Below are 17,304 nucleotides of genomic sequence, written 5' to 3'. Positions count from 1 at the left end.
TATGAGAGAGCAGTGAGAGGTTAAGGGGGAAAGTGAGCTGTGGTGACTTTTGGACCTTTTTTGCAGACAGATGGCTGCTCTTTGATGCAGGGCCACTGATAAAATTGTCCAGAAGCTGACAGAGCAAAGCAGTCACCGCGTCCTGTAGACTGTTCTCCCTTCACTGTGATGTAGTTCTGCGGACGACAGGGCGGATACCAATCGAGTGCGTTTGGTGTTGTAACTTATTTTCTTCAAACGTTCAGATTTTTCTTCTTTTCCCATTACTCTACTCCATATTAAACATCAACAACTACTACTCTTCCAGTGAAATCACAGTGTTCCTTTTTTATTCTCAGACTGTCCATCTGTAAAATTCTGCGCTTTTATATGACCAGAAAAGCTTGTTATAACTATTTTATTCAAGCTTGTCAATTTTATTTGTCTTCAAATAAATTCGTGGGCCAGCCCCTTTGAAACTTTACAAATATATTTTTTGCTCTTGCAACATTGTGACCAACCCAATTTTGGCTTTGTCATATGTCATTCTGGACAAATGGCAACATTTTAGACTTTTTGCTTTTAGATGTTTTGCTTACTGCAGACGTTGCGTCGCTCCAGAAAAAATTGTTGTCTTTGTTCTTCTTGAGTCCCATGAAAGGCCAATATCCTTTATCATCTCGCACGTGAGCTTGAGGAAAGCAGAACAAGCGCTAGTTGCAAAGATTCTGGTGATCATTGCGGGATGATCACAGAATTGTTGGTTTGTCTTGGTGCTCACCAGCCAAGAACTTGTTTTCGTTCTCTGAGTGGACGCTGGCCAAGTAACCATCCCGTCCCTTGCAGAATTTCTCGGCGGCCTGCCAATTCTTACGTTTCCACTCAAAATGATAGCAAGAGTCGTCGAACAGGAAGTCGCCGGGGTCGCAGGAGGAAGCTGAAGCCACAAACAAACTTGGATTGGAAAAGCACGGCGGGACGATGCAGGAGTAAAAACCAGAGTGACAGCCACTCACTCTCCACTCTATTGTAACCAAAGTCTTCCAAGGAACACTGCCGGCCTTCTGGGCAGTCTGCAGAAAGACCACACAATTAAAATGTCCCTTTCGACATCAACATGACAACTCCTGAGCAGGCTTACCGTCCAGCGAGCGCTCGCACATGAACGCCAACGAGGATCCGCACGAGGCTTGTCGCCACTTTCCTGGCTGATTCTCGGTCCACGAGCCTTGGTTGACGTACGCGCAGGACTCTACATCGGAGCTGTCGGGAGAAGTGGTGAAAAGCATCTTACAAACAGGATGAATTGGAGGTTCTTTTCTTGCTCTCTTTTAACAAAAGACTTTTTTCTCCCCCTCGTCACATGTGCTCTTTCCCATTTTGGAAAGGGCCCCCAAACATTACCTAACATTCAAGACATGACCTTCTTACCTTCCAACTTGACCTGGAGCCCAGTTGGAGTAGGTCATCGTCTCACGAGCATCTGACCAAGTCAGCTTCTTTTGCTCGTTGTCATACCGACACCGAGCCTCGTCGCATTTCTGCAGAGACCGATCCCGCTTGTCAGTCGCGTGCGTACCAGTAGAAAATCAACTGCTTGCGCTTCCGTCTCACCAGATTGGAGAGTCCAATCCAGAAGGGGTTCTTGCCCATTTCCTTCTTCACAAAGGCTTCCTCGTCCGATGAGCCGATGGAGACCAAGTCGCCGCCCTCCCAGAAGCAGTTGTACCGAGCCCCCAGCCAACCGTTGGGGGTCTCCATCTTCTTGTAGCAACTGGACTGGTGAAGACTCCACCCCTTCTCACATGTTGATTTAGGAATGGCTGAGGACACCATTATTATGCCGTTATTTAGAATGGCAGAAATATAGAATTATCCGCACGTAATGGCATGACTTGTCTTGTCAGCATTTTGTGGAAACTAAATTCCAGTGAGTTTTTTACCAATCGTGTCAACTGCGGCACCGAGAATCAAAGGACTTTAGAAAAGGCCTTCCCTAACACTTCATATCTGATGACACAACTCTAAGAATAAGACCAATGTCAAATCATGCCTCTTCCTCTTCTCTTGCAGATGTAGCTGCTGCGCTTCTCCTTACAATCGGCTTTTGCCCAGCGGCCGTCGGCAGTGAGCAAGGAAAGGCAGCTTCCACCGGGGTCTTCTCCGGCGATGCCTGGAAGGAGACGACAAATGCTAAGCACTCATCCGTTTTGGCGCCGACAAACATTCCCCGGGTTGTAGGCCGACCTGTTTTCAGATTTTTGTAAGTGGACGTCGATCCGTCAATCCACTCGATGCCGTTAGTGATATTGGCATTGGCGCCCAACCACAGAGTGGGACTGCTCAGGGGACGAGCGTACAGCCCTTTGGATCAAAGTTAAACAACAACCAAGAGTTTGAACATCGTACAGGTGCGTGTCTAACAGCATTGTTCCTTCTGGAGTCCACGGGGCATAAACTGTGCGAGCCTCTATCGCAGGGGTCACCAACTCCGGTCCTCAAGGGCGCCAATCCAGCCTGTTTTAGATGTATCCCCCCTCCAACACACCTGATTCAAATAATCAGGATCACTATCAGCCTTAATAGAGCTTGCTGATGAGCTGATCATTTGAATCAGGTGTGTTGTTGTAGGGCTGCACCTAAAACGGGCTGGATTGTCGCCCTTGAGGACCGGAGTTGGTGACCCCTGCTCTATCGTGTCCTCTGGGAGGTTTACCTTGTATGAAGTTCTGTTCATCAGAGTGGGTGATGCTGAGCAGGTCGCCTCCGAGGCCGACGCAGTTGTCTCGCGCCTCCTGCCAGGTCTTGGCACGGTTGTGGTTGATCAGGTAGCAGAAGTCGTTTGACGGGTTGTCCATCCACCAGCCGCACTTTTTGCTCCAGCCTGCAAGTGAGACCCGTGTCACTTGAGGGCAAAGCGACGACCGACCGAATGCAGGGTGGGATGCTCACCTGGTCCCCATGTTGATGACGGCAGAACAGGGAGAGCCCCTTGCACCTTGGCTGCAAGAACGCAAGGGGGATCAAAAAAGAGAGTAATAACGGGTTCAAGGGCAAAGTGAGCTGCGGTTAACTTGCGGACCTTTTTTGCAGATAGATGGCTGCTCTTTAGCGCATGACCACTCATCAAATTGTCCAGAAGCTGACAGAGCAAAGCACTCTTCGAGTCCTGTAGACTTTTTTCCCACCAACTGCGTGACGTAGTCCTGCGGACGACACGCCGGACGCCACTTGAGCCTGTTTTGTGTTGCGCTTGGTTGAATGAGTTTTTCCATTCCGTGTTGGAGCATTTCAACTTTCTTTTGGTGAAATCACAACTTTGAGCGTTTCGGTGAAAACTGCATACTGGGACCAGTTTTGTCATGTCATCCTGTTTTATTCTCCGGAACTCCGTCAAATTCTGCACTTTATCCTTCAAGACTGATTCCTTTTTTAAAATCTCATTCAAGTTTCCTTGTTCATTTTAATATCATTCTAAAGGAGAAACGGCAAGTTTGTTCCTCAAATGTTCCATCTTATATACTTCAAAAGCATTTTTCTATTCAATTCCAATCTTTTGCCTTTGGGTAGAGGCGAATGCCAACTTCTTTGGACTGCAGTAAATTTTTTACTTACTGTAGATTTTCCGTCAATCCACTCTACAATGTTTTTCTTCTTCTTCAGTCCAACAAAAGGCTGAGATCTTCCTGCGTCTCGCATGTGAGCTTGAGGAGAAAACAAGCGCTTCAGCACAAAAAGAGCATCCACTTGTCGAATGTTTCTTGGCATTTGCTGACCTGCCAAGAAATTGCCTTCATCCGCTGAGAGGACGCTGGCCAGATGACCTTTGTTTCTTTTGCAAACCCTCTCGGCGGCCCACTGCACCTTCTTCACCCCCTCGAAACGATAGCAAGACTCGTCAAACAGGAATTCGCCAGGGTCGCAGGAGGAAGCTGAAGCCACAAACAAACTTGGATTAGAGAAGCACGGCGGGACGGTGCAAGAATAAAAACAAGCGTGGCAGCCACTCACTCTCTACTCGAAGGTAACCCAAGTCTTTCAAGGAACACGGCCGGCCCTCCGGGCAGTCTGCAAAAAGACCACGCAAGTGAAATGTCACTTTTGACATCAACATGACAACTCCTGAGCAGGCTTACCGTCCAGTGGGCGTTCGCACATAAACGGCAACGAGGATCTGCACGAGCCGTGTCGCCACTTTCCTGGCTGAGTCCACACACCTTGGTTGATGTACGCGCAGGAATCCACGTCGGAGCTGTCGGGAGAAGTCGTGATAAGCATTTCAGTATTTTTTTTCTTGCTTTCTGGTGAAAACTTGACAAAAGGTCTTTTTTCCCCTCATCACGGTGCTCTTTCCCATTTTGGAAAGGGGCCCCATAACCTTGCCTGACGGTGAAAGGACATCAAGACGTGACTTTATTACCTTCCAACCTGACGGGAGTCCCAGTTAGAGTAGTTTCCCGTCACGCGGACATCGGACCAAGTCAGCTTCTTTTGCTTCTTGTCATACCGACACCAAGCCTCTTCGCATTTCTGCACAGACCAATCCCGCTTGTCAATCGCGTACCGGTAGAGAATCAACAGCTTGCGCTTCCGTCTCACCAGATTGGAGAGTCCGATCCAGAAGGGTTCGTCGTTGCCCATTTGCTTCTTCACAAAGGCTTCCTCGCCCGATGAGGCGACCGAGACCAGGTCGCCGCCCTCCCCGACGCAATCGTGCCGAGCCCCTAGCCAACCGTTGGGGGTCGCCATCTTCTTGTAGCAACTGAAGCCGAAAGGGAGCCACCCGTAGACCATATCGCATGACTTCTGATCGACTGAGGAAACATTTGGGGGATTGTAGAATATTTGTATTTGACGCATATTCCACTTATTCAAGCTCATCTCTGTTGAGTGTGGGCCTCAGGTCATAGGTACTTTTAGCCCTCAAGAAACGCTGACGTACGAGTACAGAGAATAGAATTGGCTCAGCTGGCTCCGATCCAAATTTAACCATCAAGCAGTCGTTTGTGACCATCTTTCCCCCGAGAAAATACTGGCAGTCTGGGATCAGAGTTTGAACAATGAGTGGTTTGGTTTGTGACCGTTTAGGGTAGAGACTCAATGTAAAAAGCACGGAGTCTGGAAGGCACGGGAGGAACTTTTCTGGACGCGAGACATTTCCACATCTTGGAGGAATAAAATCTTTTTCCAATCAGCTGATTGTCTTAAGCTATTTTTTTCTTCCCTGAGGAAGCCACTTTCAACAGCGAGTTCCCGGAGATTAACTACTAATAATAATAATACATTTTACTTATAAGGCGCCTTTTAAGGCCCTCAAGGCTGCCAACTGACCAGCGAATACAATTTATCACAGTATTATCAACGTTTTGCCACCAATGTTGTGGGAAACAAGAAATTCAGACCAGCTGCAGTCTTAATTCCAGTTTTGCCGATTGCGTTAGCTCCATGACTTGACAATTGACACGCTCACAACACACAGACATATTTCATCAGAAGTCAGTGCGAATCGGCCAAGCGTCACGTTACCTCTTCCTCTTCTCTTGCAGATGTAGCTGCTGTTTTTTCGGCATTGGTCAAATTTCCAGTCGCCGTCGGCAGTGAGCAAGGAAAGGCAGCGTTCGCCAGTGGCGTCACTGGCATTATCTGGAAGGAGACGACAGACGCTAAGCAGTCGTTCGTTTTGTCAGCGACAAACATTCGCCGGGTTTTAGACCGACCTGCTTTCAGGTTTTTGTAAATGAACGGGGATCCATCAGTCCACTTGCTGCCTTCAGTGATCTCGGCATTGGCGCCCAACCATAGAGTCAGCGGAATGTCACGCAGATCTTCCAATCAAAGTTAAACAACGATCAAGACGCATTGTTCCTTCTGGAGTCCATGCGGCATAAACTGTGCGATACTCCATCGTGTCCTCCGGGCACTTTACCTTGTATGAACTTCTGTTCAGTGTCGTCGGCAAGGCTGAGAAGGTCGCCTCCGTGGTCGACGCATTTGTCTCGCGCCTCCTGCCAGGTCACGTCCTGGTTGTGGCTGATCAGGTAGCAGAAGTCGTTGGCCGGGTTCTCCATCCACCTGCCGCACTTTTCGCTCCAGCCTGCAAGCGAGACTCGCGTCACTTGAGGGCCAACTGCCGACAAGAGCGCGACCACGGATGTGACGCCCACCTGGCCTGAATATTGACGACGGATGAGCAGTAAGAGCCTTTCGGACCTTTGCTGCAAGAGGGATCAATAATGAGTGCGCGTGAAAGGGCAAAGGGAGCCGTCGTGACTTTCAGACCTTTTTGGCAGATGGCTACAAAGTTGTTTTTGTCACAGCCATAGTCATCAACAAAACCACCATAGGAGACAGCTATGCAGTTGTACTTTAAAAATTGCAATCGTGGGGTGTCTTCCTGCACACATGACAGAGATAACTTGAGCGCATGATGGCTTTTGTTTTTTTTTGCTCTTGTGAATTACAATCCTAATTGCCATCAAGCTGCAGCTTTGTCCTTGTTCCAGCTGATTTTCTGAAAAACATTTCTTCGTAGCTCTTCTCGTAACATTGCGGCCATTCCGGTCAAAGTTTGACTTTTTTGTTTTTGTTCAAGAAAGCTTTTTCCTGCTTAAATGACACTTTGTATCTCACTTTTATCTTTTGCATTTCAGTACGACATCTCATTCATTCATATCATATCATTCTGGACAAATGACAACTTTTTAAGTCACTTAAACATTTCACTTACGATAGATGTTCCATCAGTATACTCATAATTGCCATTCTTCCTCGCGAGTCCCACCCAACCAAGTCGATAGCTTATGTGAGCTTGAGAAAAGCAGAACAAGCGCAAGTTGCAAAGATGCTGGTGAGCATTGCGGGTAGATCGTGGAATTGTCGGTTTGTCTTGGCGCTCACCACCCAGGAATTTAACTTTGTCCTGTGAGTGGACGCTGGCCAGGTGACCTTTGCGTTCCTTGCAGAAGTCCTCAGCGGGCTGCCAATTCATCTTCTCCCGCCCAAAATGATAGCAAGAGTTGTCGAACAGAAAGTCACCAGGGTCGCAGGAGGAAGCTGAAGCCACAAACAAACTTGGATTGGAAAAGCACGGCGGGACGGTGCAGGAGTAAAAACAAGCGTGGCAGCCACTCACTCTCCACTCGATCGTAACCGACGTCTTTAAAGGAACACTGCCTGCCCTCCAGGCAGTCTGCAGAAAGACCACACGTTTGAAATGTTCCTTTTGACATCATCATATAATTCGTGCGGGCTTACCGTCCAGCGAGCGCTCGCACATGTATGGCAACGAGGATCCGCACGAGCCGTGTCGCCACTTTCCTTGCTGATTAGTGGGGTCCACGCCAAGGTTGACGTACGCGCAGGACTCCACGTCGGAGCTGTAGGGAGAAGTCGTGAAAAGCATCTCAGTATTTCCTCTTACTTTCTGATGAAAAATTGACAAAAGCTCTTTTTCCCCCTCATCACGATGCTCTTTCCCATTTTGGAAAAGGACATTTTGACAGTGAAAGGATGCAAAAACGTAACCTTCTTACTTTCCGTTTAGACCTTCAGCCCAGTTGGAGTAGGTCACAGTCACGCGGACATCGGACCAAGTCAGCTTCTTTTGCTCCTTGTCATACTGACACCAAGCCTCGTCGCAATTCTGCAGAGACCAATCCCGCTTGTCAATCGCGTACCAGTAGAGAATCAACTGCTTGCGCTTCTGTCTCACCAGATTGGAGAGTCCGATCCAGAAAGGGACGTCCCCCATTATCCCCTTCACGTAGGCTTCCTCGGCCGACGAGGCAACGGAGACCAGGTCGCCGCCCTCCCAGACGCAGTCGTCCCGAGCCCCCAGCCAACCGTTGGGGGTCTCCATCTTCTTGTAGCAACTGGAGCCGAAAGGGAGCCAGTCTTCTTCACACGCTGAGCCTGGATCAGCTGAGGACACATTTGAGACTTACTTGTATGACGTACTAGCATAACGTCAGCAGCGTCTTGGCATTTGTATCGAGTTTTGTTTCAAAAGACAGAAAGTTGGTTCAGATTAACCCAAGTAGTGGGTCAATCCAATCGGTATTTCTTTAAAACGAATTTAGGTTATTTTCGTAACCAGCATTCATTCCAGTGCATGTTTCTCCATTTGCACTTACGATGACATTCTCCCATGTTATTTTTTCAAGTCCTAAATGGCATTCAAATGCAAACAACACACTGTACACACCTCACTGCCAGTGACTATTGGACGAAAATCAAAATGGATCACGTGTCAAAAGGATAACGTTAAAATAGAGAAAAGAAGCTTGAGATTAATACGTTTGTGGTGGCATTTTGCTTGCATCGACAATGTGGCAGGCAGCTTGTGACGCAGTGAATCAAAAGGCACGCGCTTTCCCTTTTTGGTTGTTGCCTTCTATTAGCTCACCACTAAATGACACTAATTTCTACACTTAGCCCACAAAAGACATGCTCAAATACGCCTTCGTGTGGATGATTTATGTACTGCTTGCTCTATGAACCTGAGCCCCACATTATTGATGTGGCTTCTTTGTTAGCGTAATGGAGAAAACACAGCAATGAAATGGGAGAACGTCAAGTCAAGTTGGGGGTAACCAAACTTGGTTTTCCTGCAAGTCACTTTTTTATTTCTTTACGTCAGGCAGGGGTTGGCAACCCAAAATGTTCAAAGAGCCATATTGCCCCCCCAAGAAAACCATACCTATCTGGAGTCGCAAAAATCTAAAGGCCTTTTATAAGGCTACATAGACTGTCAATACATAAGCTGTATGCCTACTATTGAAATAATCAAGCAGGCTAGAAATAAAAAATGAACATTAATAATTGAATGTCTATTCTCCCTGCAGCGCATCCTGGAGAGAATTAGGCACCACGGGACAACTGATGTAGTACGATAGCGTTCACGTACCTGCATAGCAGAGCTGTCTGATCGATATCGGTCACGTACGACTCATCGCAGGCAATTGAGAAAGCTGGAGCTGAATTGATGTCCTTGATTTGCTGATCGGTGATAGTGTTTGCTATTTTAATCACCCTTTCCCTCACTGTCCGAAAATAGGCACTCTGGTAATTTAATGAATGAATCCTTCATCTACTCGCTATCGGTGAATGGTTTATCATCTTCTGGGCTGCAACAAAACTTGTAGCAGCAGTAGAGTTTGGAGATGCAATCCACTTCTTGAAACTGTTTTTTCGGTCCTCAAATCTCTCCACCAGCACAGTTTGTTTCATGGACTTAAATTTTTCTCTTTTTATGTTTTAAATATGTTCGAAATAAAGATATATCATCATCATGTCGTTGTGTCCTTGGGCAAGACACTTCACACACATTGCCTCCAGGTCGCCATTGAAAACGAGAAAGTGTTCTCAATGGACACACTTGGTAAAACATTGAATGGATGAAAATAGAAAAACAAAGCAATAAATACAACAAAAGCGGCCCCCGATGAAAGAACGAGCGTCACGAGCGCTTTCTCATCGTCTGGGAGTCCACGAGGGGCCCGCGGACAGTGGCGAGGTGCCTTCCACTTGCCCTCGCACAACTTACAAACAGCAGGCGCGCACACGTCGAGCTCGCGTACGCGCGCACGCCGCCGGCTTTCCGAGGGGACGTGACGTCATTTGGCCCGTTTGACTACAACCTCTGAGCAACGAAAAACTTCATTTTTATTTTTGTCGAGATTTTATTCGGGAAGGGCAAACAAAGCAAGCACTTCACCAGGATAAAGGGGGCCGGGGGACGTCACCTTTTGGGCTTCGAACCGGGCACAAACCTGCTTAGTTGGATCGACGCTAATGTGGTGACGTAGTTTATACTTTTAGTTTGTCATAATGGATTTGCCGGTAACGTCATTTGCTCGTTAAACAAGAAAAGATCAAAATCATCCAGGAGACCTTAAATAAATCATTGGTCACTTAATTGTCTAAATTCTCACTTTAAAGTCGAAATGTTGACTTTAAAGTGAAAATTTAGAGTTTCAAGTGAGAATTCAGACTTTAAAGTCACAATTCAGACTTTAAAGTGAGAATACCCACTTTCTGATCAAAGAATTCTCACTTTAAAATCAGAATCCTGTCCCCCTCTTTTTTTTTTCTTCACCGGCCGTAATCCTCTTCCGTACCAATCCAACTCCGAAATCGCAAATTACTCACTTGACAAAGTCCACGCGGCGCTCAACGCAAGAATACGCACAAGGCGCGCGGCCAGTCCCATCGCTCACAGGAGAGAATATTCCACGCAAATAGTTTGCAGTCAACAAATTCGACTCCAAAGCAAATGATGGACGGACTATACCAGTCACAATAAGATTGCGTGTTCTGATGCTACTCGGACGTCGACCACCACGTGACGTCACAAAGACAAGAATAAGGTTGACCGCGACAGGTGAAGGGAAAAAAAGGTTCTTCGTTGCATTTTTCCCATTAATGTGTCATTGTGATGATTGTTTTTCCATCCAAGACAACATTACGTTTTTATATATGACATTAATGCTTTCATTATTCCTCATTCCTTAGGAGCAAAACATAGTTTTGAATTAGGCTGTGTTCATATATAGATTTGCAATACATAATACAATATTAATGTATTCATTTTGAATTTTAATTACAACTATATGTGGTTACTAATTTTTTTATAGTGCAAACTATACTCTGTCTATGTGCCATGATAAATTCATCGTTTTGTTTCATTTTATTTCTCTCGAGACTACCTGTACAATATAAATGTGCTTGGTGAGACATTAATATGTCGTGTTACCAAGTTTGCTTCCCTTTTCTGATAAGCAGCTGCTACAGAGACAGATGATGATACTCAGACATTTTTATTTCACAATGCTTCAACGTCGCAAAGACACAGACACGAATTCAGGCTCTACTCTGAGCATTGTCCTGGGTTCGGCAGTGTTTGCGTGACAGGGTTTTGCCCGGCTAGGCTGGCCTCGCAGCTCACTGACTGGGCCTTGCGCCACTGGTCCGGTGAGAGGCTCAAGGTGCTGGTCCAGCTGTAAAGCCCACCTACATCAGCCTCTTCCAGGGAGCTGTGCGATACCCCCGAGGTAGCGGGGGCGCCATCAACCTTCCAACCCAGGGTCCAAGTTTGGGGGCCCCCTTTGGCCAGGCACACGGCTGTGGCCTGTTCCGTTTGCAGCTGCTCCTTGGAAGGAGGGAAGAGGGTCACGGTGGGCCGATGCACCTCACCCGCTGTCAGGGGGACAGGACAAGAGACAAGCAGTTTTCTCCAATTGCACACACTTTCAATGTCACTTAGGTCACGGTTCGGCTCATGTGAATTTACAAGAACACACTTTATGAAACACTAACCTTTTCACCGGGCAAAAAACGACCAAACGGTCATAATAAACATTATTCCATCATTGCATTGTAGGTACAGCTACACTTTGGGAAATAGCCGTTAACAGCTAATATCAAATTAGGATTTTAGCTGTTACTCAAGAAAGGGCTGGGCGTTTGTTTTGTAAAAATTGACAAAAATAATGTTAGTCGTTTTCCAAAAGCTGGCTAAGGAACTGGAGAATTATCAATTATTTTGATGCAAAATAATAGATAATCAAGTAAATAGTACTCACCAAGGATAAGTTTGGTTCCTTCTTCAGTGAAACTCCACCACAGTGATGCAAAGCGGTGAGCCGTCCGTACAAAAACTCATCTACTGTCAATGAGCAATGATTTGCTGTAATACCGAAAAGCACAAGTCCAAACAGGAAGTGGCGGCCTCGCACTTTCACAAAGGCAGGTGCGCTCGCAGCTTCATTTGCATGCTCCTCTGCCATCTCTAAAACATGATGAATCAGCTCAAAAAATATTTTTGCTCTCAAAGACCACCACAATGGCCCACACTGGAAATGTTAATTGTATTTCTTTCAGTAATTCTCTCACATGCTACAAGAGGGCGGCTGCGTAATAATAGTGGAACTTGTCCAACACTAGCAGAGAATCATGACTCTAAAATTTAGAGTCTAAATTGACAATTGTTTTCGTGCGCTACCCCGATGAAGATGATTGTGAGCAAAACCATGTTCATTTTTGCTAAGTACAGCGCAGCTACTGATGCACTCAGACGTGGAAAAGTCCAAAAAAGGAGGAAGTGATATCTTCTCGCTTTCATAAATGCCAGCTGCGTTCGCAGCCTCATTTGCATGAGCTTCTGCGCTTCTTCAAAAAGTCTGCAGCACTCCTTTTGCGCAAACACCACTCGCACTACGAGTCAGAATGTGGTCTTCCGCACTTGCGCTTGTCCTTTGGGCTCTGCTGATTCCTGGTGAGACTCTTTGAAACTTGGTGTCAGAGCAGAATATTTCATAGGAATGACTAGTTTGACTTGACATTTGGTGTTGCTTCATGGTGGCAGTTGGGTTCTCATTCATCTCATTTCAGGATCTTCTGCCCAGAATTTTCTGAGGCAGACGGACAGACTCATGTCTGTCTCTCTCGGAGGAAGCGTGACCATCAGGGCCACAGGGAGTCAAAACATTGGTAGCGATCTCAGTTGGTACCAAGTGAAACCTGGACAGGCTCCCAAACTGCTCATCTACTCCGCAAAATCAAAATTCTCAGACGCGCCATCTAGATTCAGCGGCACTCGATCCGGCTCTGACTACACTCTGACCATCAGAGATGTCCAGAGAGATGACCTGGCCGAATACTACTGTTTCGCCTACTACAGCGGTGACAGGTCGACACGGTGACTCAGAGACGTACAAAAACCTCCTTGGACTTTTGAGAGAAGTGAAAGTGGTCTGTAGAAGGTGGCAAGTGAAAAGCAGAAGACAGAAGATTGCTCAACATAACTGGTCAGAATTCAAGTTTGATTCAAGACTATTTATGTCTATTGAACTATTTATTACAATATAACATATAAAAAAATGTCCTCATAAAAATACACATCACCACAAATTTTCTACTGCTTTTTAGCTGTCACAACAGTAACATTGCGCTCGAGGGGGATTACATACAGGTTATTGGATTGGTGGCGAGTGACGTTGTTGGACATCGTTAAGAGAGACAAGTTCAGGACGGTGGTGGCACCGTGACTGTCAGTATCATTTGACATAATTCTGCAGCATTCCCCAAGTTTTTATTCAGCTTCTTCGCCTTCACAGGCAATTTCTACAGAAATTGCAAATTCTAGCTGTTTTTAATATACCGTTTTTTTCCATGTACAATGCGCAAAATTTAACAAATTTATTGTCCTAAAATCTGGGGTACGCATTATACATGGGTACATAAAAAAAAAAAAAAAAATCTTTTTTTTTTATTATTATTTTTTTTAAATCCGGATATCATACGGAGGCCGCCATTACATTACTTTCTCGCATGCGCAGTGATACTGACCGGCAGAATAACATCCGGTTGTTCCCAAAGATGATCTTTTTTCTGAAATAATTTTACGTTCACGGACTTAAGTAGGAGTCAAAATTTGGGTGCGTATTATACATGGGTACAGGATTTTTTCCAGCATCAACATGCCACTTTTAGGGTGCGTATTATACATGGGGGCGCATTATACATGGAAAAAAACGGTAGTTCATGTAGCATAAATATTTACTATTGTATATTATTCAGAAACGTGTTTTTTTTCTTGGATTTACATTCTTGGCGTCAGGTTTCACACATCGGCGCTTGCCACCAACATTTTCGAACAACAACGAACATTTTCGATGACCCAAATTAAACATCTAAAAATGGTTCAGCACCATAATCTTACAACATCATTTAGAAAACCAACCAATTACTGTAACTTGAATTGAAATAAAATAATACCCGAGAAGAAGAACAGAAGGATGAAAGCGCCACATCTGGTTCTGGAACCATGGCAACTCACAGAGCTGAACTCACTGTTTGTGCATATTGTGAATTTTGTCGGGATTCCTAAAAGGTTGTAAACAGTTTCTTACGATAAGAAAATATGTTGACGCCTATTAAAATGCAAAAGTCTTGTGAACGTCTTCGTGAATACCAATGAACCCTACCGAACAATCAACATTATGAACGTGCGCAACCCTCGCTACTTTTTGCTGCTCAAGTTAACCCTTGCAAAAAGTGCTTTTAAAGTAGTTTGTATGACAGATGGAAGGACACAATGACTAGAGATCAGGAGACAAACATCTTAAAAGCTGGATTTTAATGATATTATTAGAAGAAATTAGGCCTTACTGGTGACTGATGTTTTCTAAGCATGTTATGCATGTTATGAGTGGCTTAGTTATTGCCCAAATAAGGGAGTGGTAAAAGAAGTTAGAACATGGCTTCTTTTTTCTTCCTTAACCAGCCTAGCCTCAATTTCTGGCCAATGACTCATCCACCCAGTGAATGGCAAGTAATCCGTTGAACAAAAACAAATAAATTAATGGATGAAAAAGCTTGTTGCTAAAAGTGAAATTAAAGCAAACGGAAGTTTAATATAGTTAGCAAAGGTTATTTCGAGCGTACGCTATGCAGTTTATCTACAGCACTGTCAATACAATACACTTTTAAAAGGTATTTGGAACAAAACGAATGTCATGTTATGATTGTTATCCCCACCTAGAAGTATAAATAAACAGCATTGCTGATAGAGCAGAACAGTACTTTGAAAATACAACAATATTGTCATTCAAAAAATACCATTGCAGTTGTTCATTGCAATACCACTTATACTAGTGTACTTAATAGTACTTTTGATATGCTACTGCAACTTCCACTGTCTTCTTCATAGTAATATGATATAGGTTAGAGTTCATCTTTCTCTTCTCCTTGGCAATAGCATGATGCTCTCTGGCTGTTCATGTAGGGTCTGCAGCCCAGAGTCCACACTGTGTTGAACAAAGTGTCCGCCACCGTTTCACATGCTGATGAGAGAAAGTAATGGACAAGAGTGGAAGTCAGCAGCATTATCAACAGTACCTACCAGGAAACACTACATTTTTAAACTCACAACTTTTAAACTAGGCTGTTTTAGCTCTTGTTTTGTTAAGCAGTGGGCAATAATCCTGAAAAAAACAAATACCGTTCCCCTCATTTATGGATTAAAAAAAAACTTTTGAGCACAAATCGTTTGTCAACTTATTGAAAGCATTTAAAAGCAACTCATTTATTGGATTGCTCTGATTTAACCATCAGTGACTTACAAAGAAATAGAAATGTTAGACATCATTCAGCAACTTAGATTTAAGAGAAGCCAGTTTTTTGTGTGTGTCTTTTTTACAATGCAACAAATGGTCCTCAAACATTCAACAAGGTGAGTATTGTATGAGGAAATGGTATGAAGAGAGGATACCAACCTTCAACTTTGGACACGAAACCAAGGCTCTTCTTGAGGTCGGTACAGATGCTCTGGAGGCACCAGCGGAACTTGGAGTCACAACGGTACTTGTTTGAGCCACAGGTATCATAACACATGTCCAGCTGGTTGCAGCACTTGGTCATGGCGGGGATTCCCATATCCATCTAGGGCACAACAAAAGGTTGCCGTAATCATACACCATGAATGACTGTAAGATTAAGTTTTGAATCAGGTCATTTGAAAACGGGTTTTGATGAAATTTTTAGGTCAACAAATACATACCCCCTCTGGAACAGGGAGACCAAAGAAATATGAGCTGCACCCATCAGGCTCAGGCATCTGATACCCAGGACGTGGAATTGGAGGATTACCTGAGAAAGGTGAAAAATCCAACATCACATGTACGTATATAAATATATTGTGGGGTCCAACATGTCTTGAAAAATCAGATAACAGCATGAAACCATTTTGCTATCAGCTAAGGTCACAGTCCATTTTCTGACCCTCCCAGATGATAACAACATTGATAATATCAGGCGCCCTGTAAAAGGGTGTTGTACTATTTTTTAACTTGATAACAAATATAGGTTGTCACTGTGGTGTATGTATATATGTATTATTGTCTTCATCTGATCAGCATGACCAAATTAACTCCTGAACGCTAACACTGATAAAACAATGCCAATATTAAATGTTTATCATTTCAAGACAGCAAAGCTCTGACAACGCTGGATCAACTGACCCACATTCTATGTTACTTTGTGCATCAAATCTACTTCACCATATCGGCAGCGATACTGGCAGAGTCCATCCCGTCCACCCATGAACTCCAGAATTGAGTCAAAGTAACCGGTAGCAGCCTCAAAGCCGCCTCTCAGAGAGTTCAGGCCCCAGTCTGTGTCGTCTTCCTCCTTGCCATTGGATGCCGGAGTTGGAGGTGATGCTGCTGCGACAGTTTCCTCGGTTTCTTGAGTGACTGCACTGCTCAGCAACAGGAGCAGGAGGGTAGAAATGAGGGCCAAACGGGTCATCCTGCACCTCATACAGTTCAGCGCGCAAACTAAAAGCTGAGTAGTGAAATCGCACAACCTGAACTTTGAGCATGCAGACGTCAGGACAACCTCACATGTGGAGGAACAAAGTCCAGGTTTTGTCTTGCAGAACTTGTAATCACTCTTTGATTAATGGCACGCATTCATACAGTGCACTGTTCAATCTGATTTCATTAGATTTACTGTAGTCTCACTTATTTAAAACAAACTCACAACTCTTGTTAGGTTTGGGGAAGTTTTCTCAGTTGGTCAGGTGTGCTCCTGGTCCAGTGAGGTATCACCAAAATAACAATAGTATGTACCATGGAAACGGGGAATACAGTAAGCCAAACGCCAAAGAAATGTTTGCAATTTATTTTTTAGTTAAATGGAACACTAAGAGCGTTGCATTAGTCTTTGTATCTGATGTGTGTGTTTTAATACTTATAATGGTCTTAATTTGACAAAACGATTTTAAAAGAAGCAGATCATGTCCAGGGTCAATCAAGTTAACCCGCCAACGTTCAAGAGTACCAGTATTATTTGCAACTGCGTAACAATACAGTAGAAATGATTTGCAACTTCGTGATTACAGTATGTATTGCCATTATTAAACCAGTATAGAGGAAGACAATAATATTCACTCAGCATTTTAAAATACTTGATGTTGTGATGAGACATGGTAACCATGACGAGTATAATTTTGTTGCGTTACACTTTAACGCCACTGCATGTTTTACAGTGTCGTTCCCTTGATCGTGCAGCAAAGCACCATGAAGAATCACCTTTTATGAGCCAACTGAGTCCAAAGACAACATGAAGATGAATCTAAACGTATTGAACTTCTAATTTCCAATGGGTCAAATTTGAGTAAGTCTCCAAAGTGTCAGCAAATATATCAAATAGGTGAGGGATGAGCAACTTAAGTGCCATTGGTCGGCCACATCGTGCCACACAGTTCCTAAACAGATGTATGTCCGAAATGCCATTTGAATTATGGACAAAATATGTGCATAC

General features: G+C 44.5%; 2 protein-coding genes, 1 long non-coding RNA gene and 1 gene segment (V, D, J or C); 1 reads left to right on the top strand and 3 right to left on the bottom strand.

Moving 5' to 3' along the window:
- Positions 1–20: 20 nt before the first annotated feature.
- On the bottom strand, positions 21–6,251 carry LOC133151188 (macrophage mannose receptor 1-like). The gene is made up of 22 exons (XM_061273994.1): positions 6,144–6,251; positions 5,906–6,073; positions 5,697–5,804; positions 5,506–5,622; positions 4,579–4,793; positions 4,400–4,509; positions 4,116–4,231; positions 3,991–4,047; positions 3,756–3,911; positions 3,595–3,683; positions 3,062–3,185; positions 2,932–2,982; positions 2,696–2,863; positions 2,227–2,343; positions 2,033–2,152; positions 1,594–1,802; positions 1,411–1,520; positions 1,121–1,242; positions 996–1,052; positions 761–916; positions 579–670; positions 21–176 (listed from the first exon to the last, which is right to left on the bottom strand). The coding sequence occupies exons 2-22, from the start codon at positions 6,045–6,047 to the stop codon at positions 21–23; spliced, it is 2,592 nt and encodes an 863-aa protein (XP_061129978.1). The 5' UTR covers positions 6,048–6,073; positions 6,144–6,251.
- A 4,526-nt stretch (positions 6,252–10,777) lies between these two features.
- On the bottom strand, positions 10,778–12,071 carry LOC133151438 (uncharacterized). The gene is made up of 2 exons (XR_009713907.1): positions 11,562–12,071; positions 10,778–11,175 (listed from the first exon to the last, which is right to left on the bottom strand). It is a non-coding gene; the product is annotated as an uncharacterized LOC133151438 (long non-coding RNA).
- Positions 12,072–12,099: 28 nt separating this feature from the next.
- Positions 12,100–13,940, top strand: LOC133151437 (Ig kappa chain V region 3374-like). The segment is given in 2 exon segments: positions 12,100–12,253; positions 12,370–13,940. Coding segments are annotated over 2 exon segments (360 nt in total).
- On the bottom strand, positions 13,457–16,354 carry LOC133151436 (group XIIB secretory phospholipase A2-like protein). The gene is made up of 4 exons (XM_061274459.1): positions 16,038–16,354; positions 15,539–15,627; positions 15,255–15,420; positions 13,457–14,822 (listed from the first exon to the last, which is right to left on the bottom strand). Exons 1-4 carry the CDS (start codon positions 16,297–16,299, stop codon positions 14,704–14,706), a joined length of 636 nt encoding a protein of 211 aa, XP_061130443.1. The 5' UTR covers positions 16,300–16,354; the 3' UTR covers positions 13,457–14,703.
- Between the last annotated feature and the right edge of the window lie 950 nt (positions 16,355–17,304).

This window comes from Syngnathus typhle, linkage group LG3, assembly GCF_033458585.1.
Source record: "Syngnathus typhle isolate RoL2023-S1 ecotype Sweden linkage group LG3, RoL_Styp_1.0, whole genome shotgun sequence".
In the NCBI taxonomy this organism is placed as follows: domain Eukaryota; kingdom Metazoa; phylum Chordata; class Actinopteri; order Syngnathiformes; family Syngnathidae; genus Syngnathus; species Syngnathus typhle.
The sequence above is the reverse complement of the archived record's forward strand: the minus strand, read 5'-3'. Positions and strand labels throughout refer to the sequence as shown.

Coding starts and splice junctions, on each gene's coding strand:
- LOC133151188 (XM_061273994.1), bottom strand. CDS start 6,047: ATGGAGAACCCGGCCAACGACTTCTGCTACCTGATCAGCCACAACCAG. Junction 4,232..4,399: donor GACTCCCGTCAGGTTGGAAG/GTAATAAAGTCA, acceptor TTCTCCCGACAG/CTCCGACGTGGATTCCTGCG. Junction 3,684..3,755: donor TGAAGGCAATTTCTTGGCAG/GTCAGCAAATGC, acceptor TTTCTCCTCAAG/CTCACATGCGAGACGCAGGA.
- LOC133151436 (XM_061274459.1), bottom strand. CDS start 16,299: ATGAGGTGCAGGATGACCCGTTTGGCCCTCATTTCTACCCTCCTGCTC. Junction 15,628..16,037: donor CCAGTATCGCTGCCGATATG/GTGAAGTAGATT, acceptor CACCTTTCTCAG/GTAATCCTCCAATTCCACGT. Junction 14,823..15,254: donor TTTCGTGTCCAAAGTTGAAG/GTTGGTATCCTC, acceptor TTCTCTCATCAG/CATGTGAAACGGTGGCGGAC.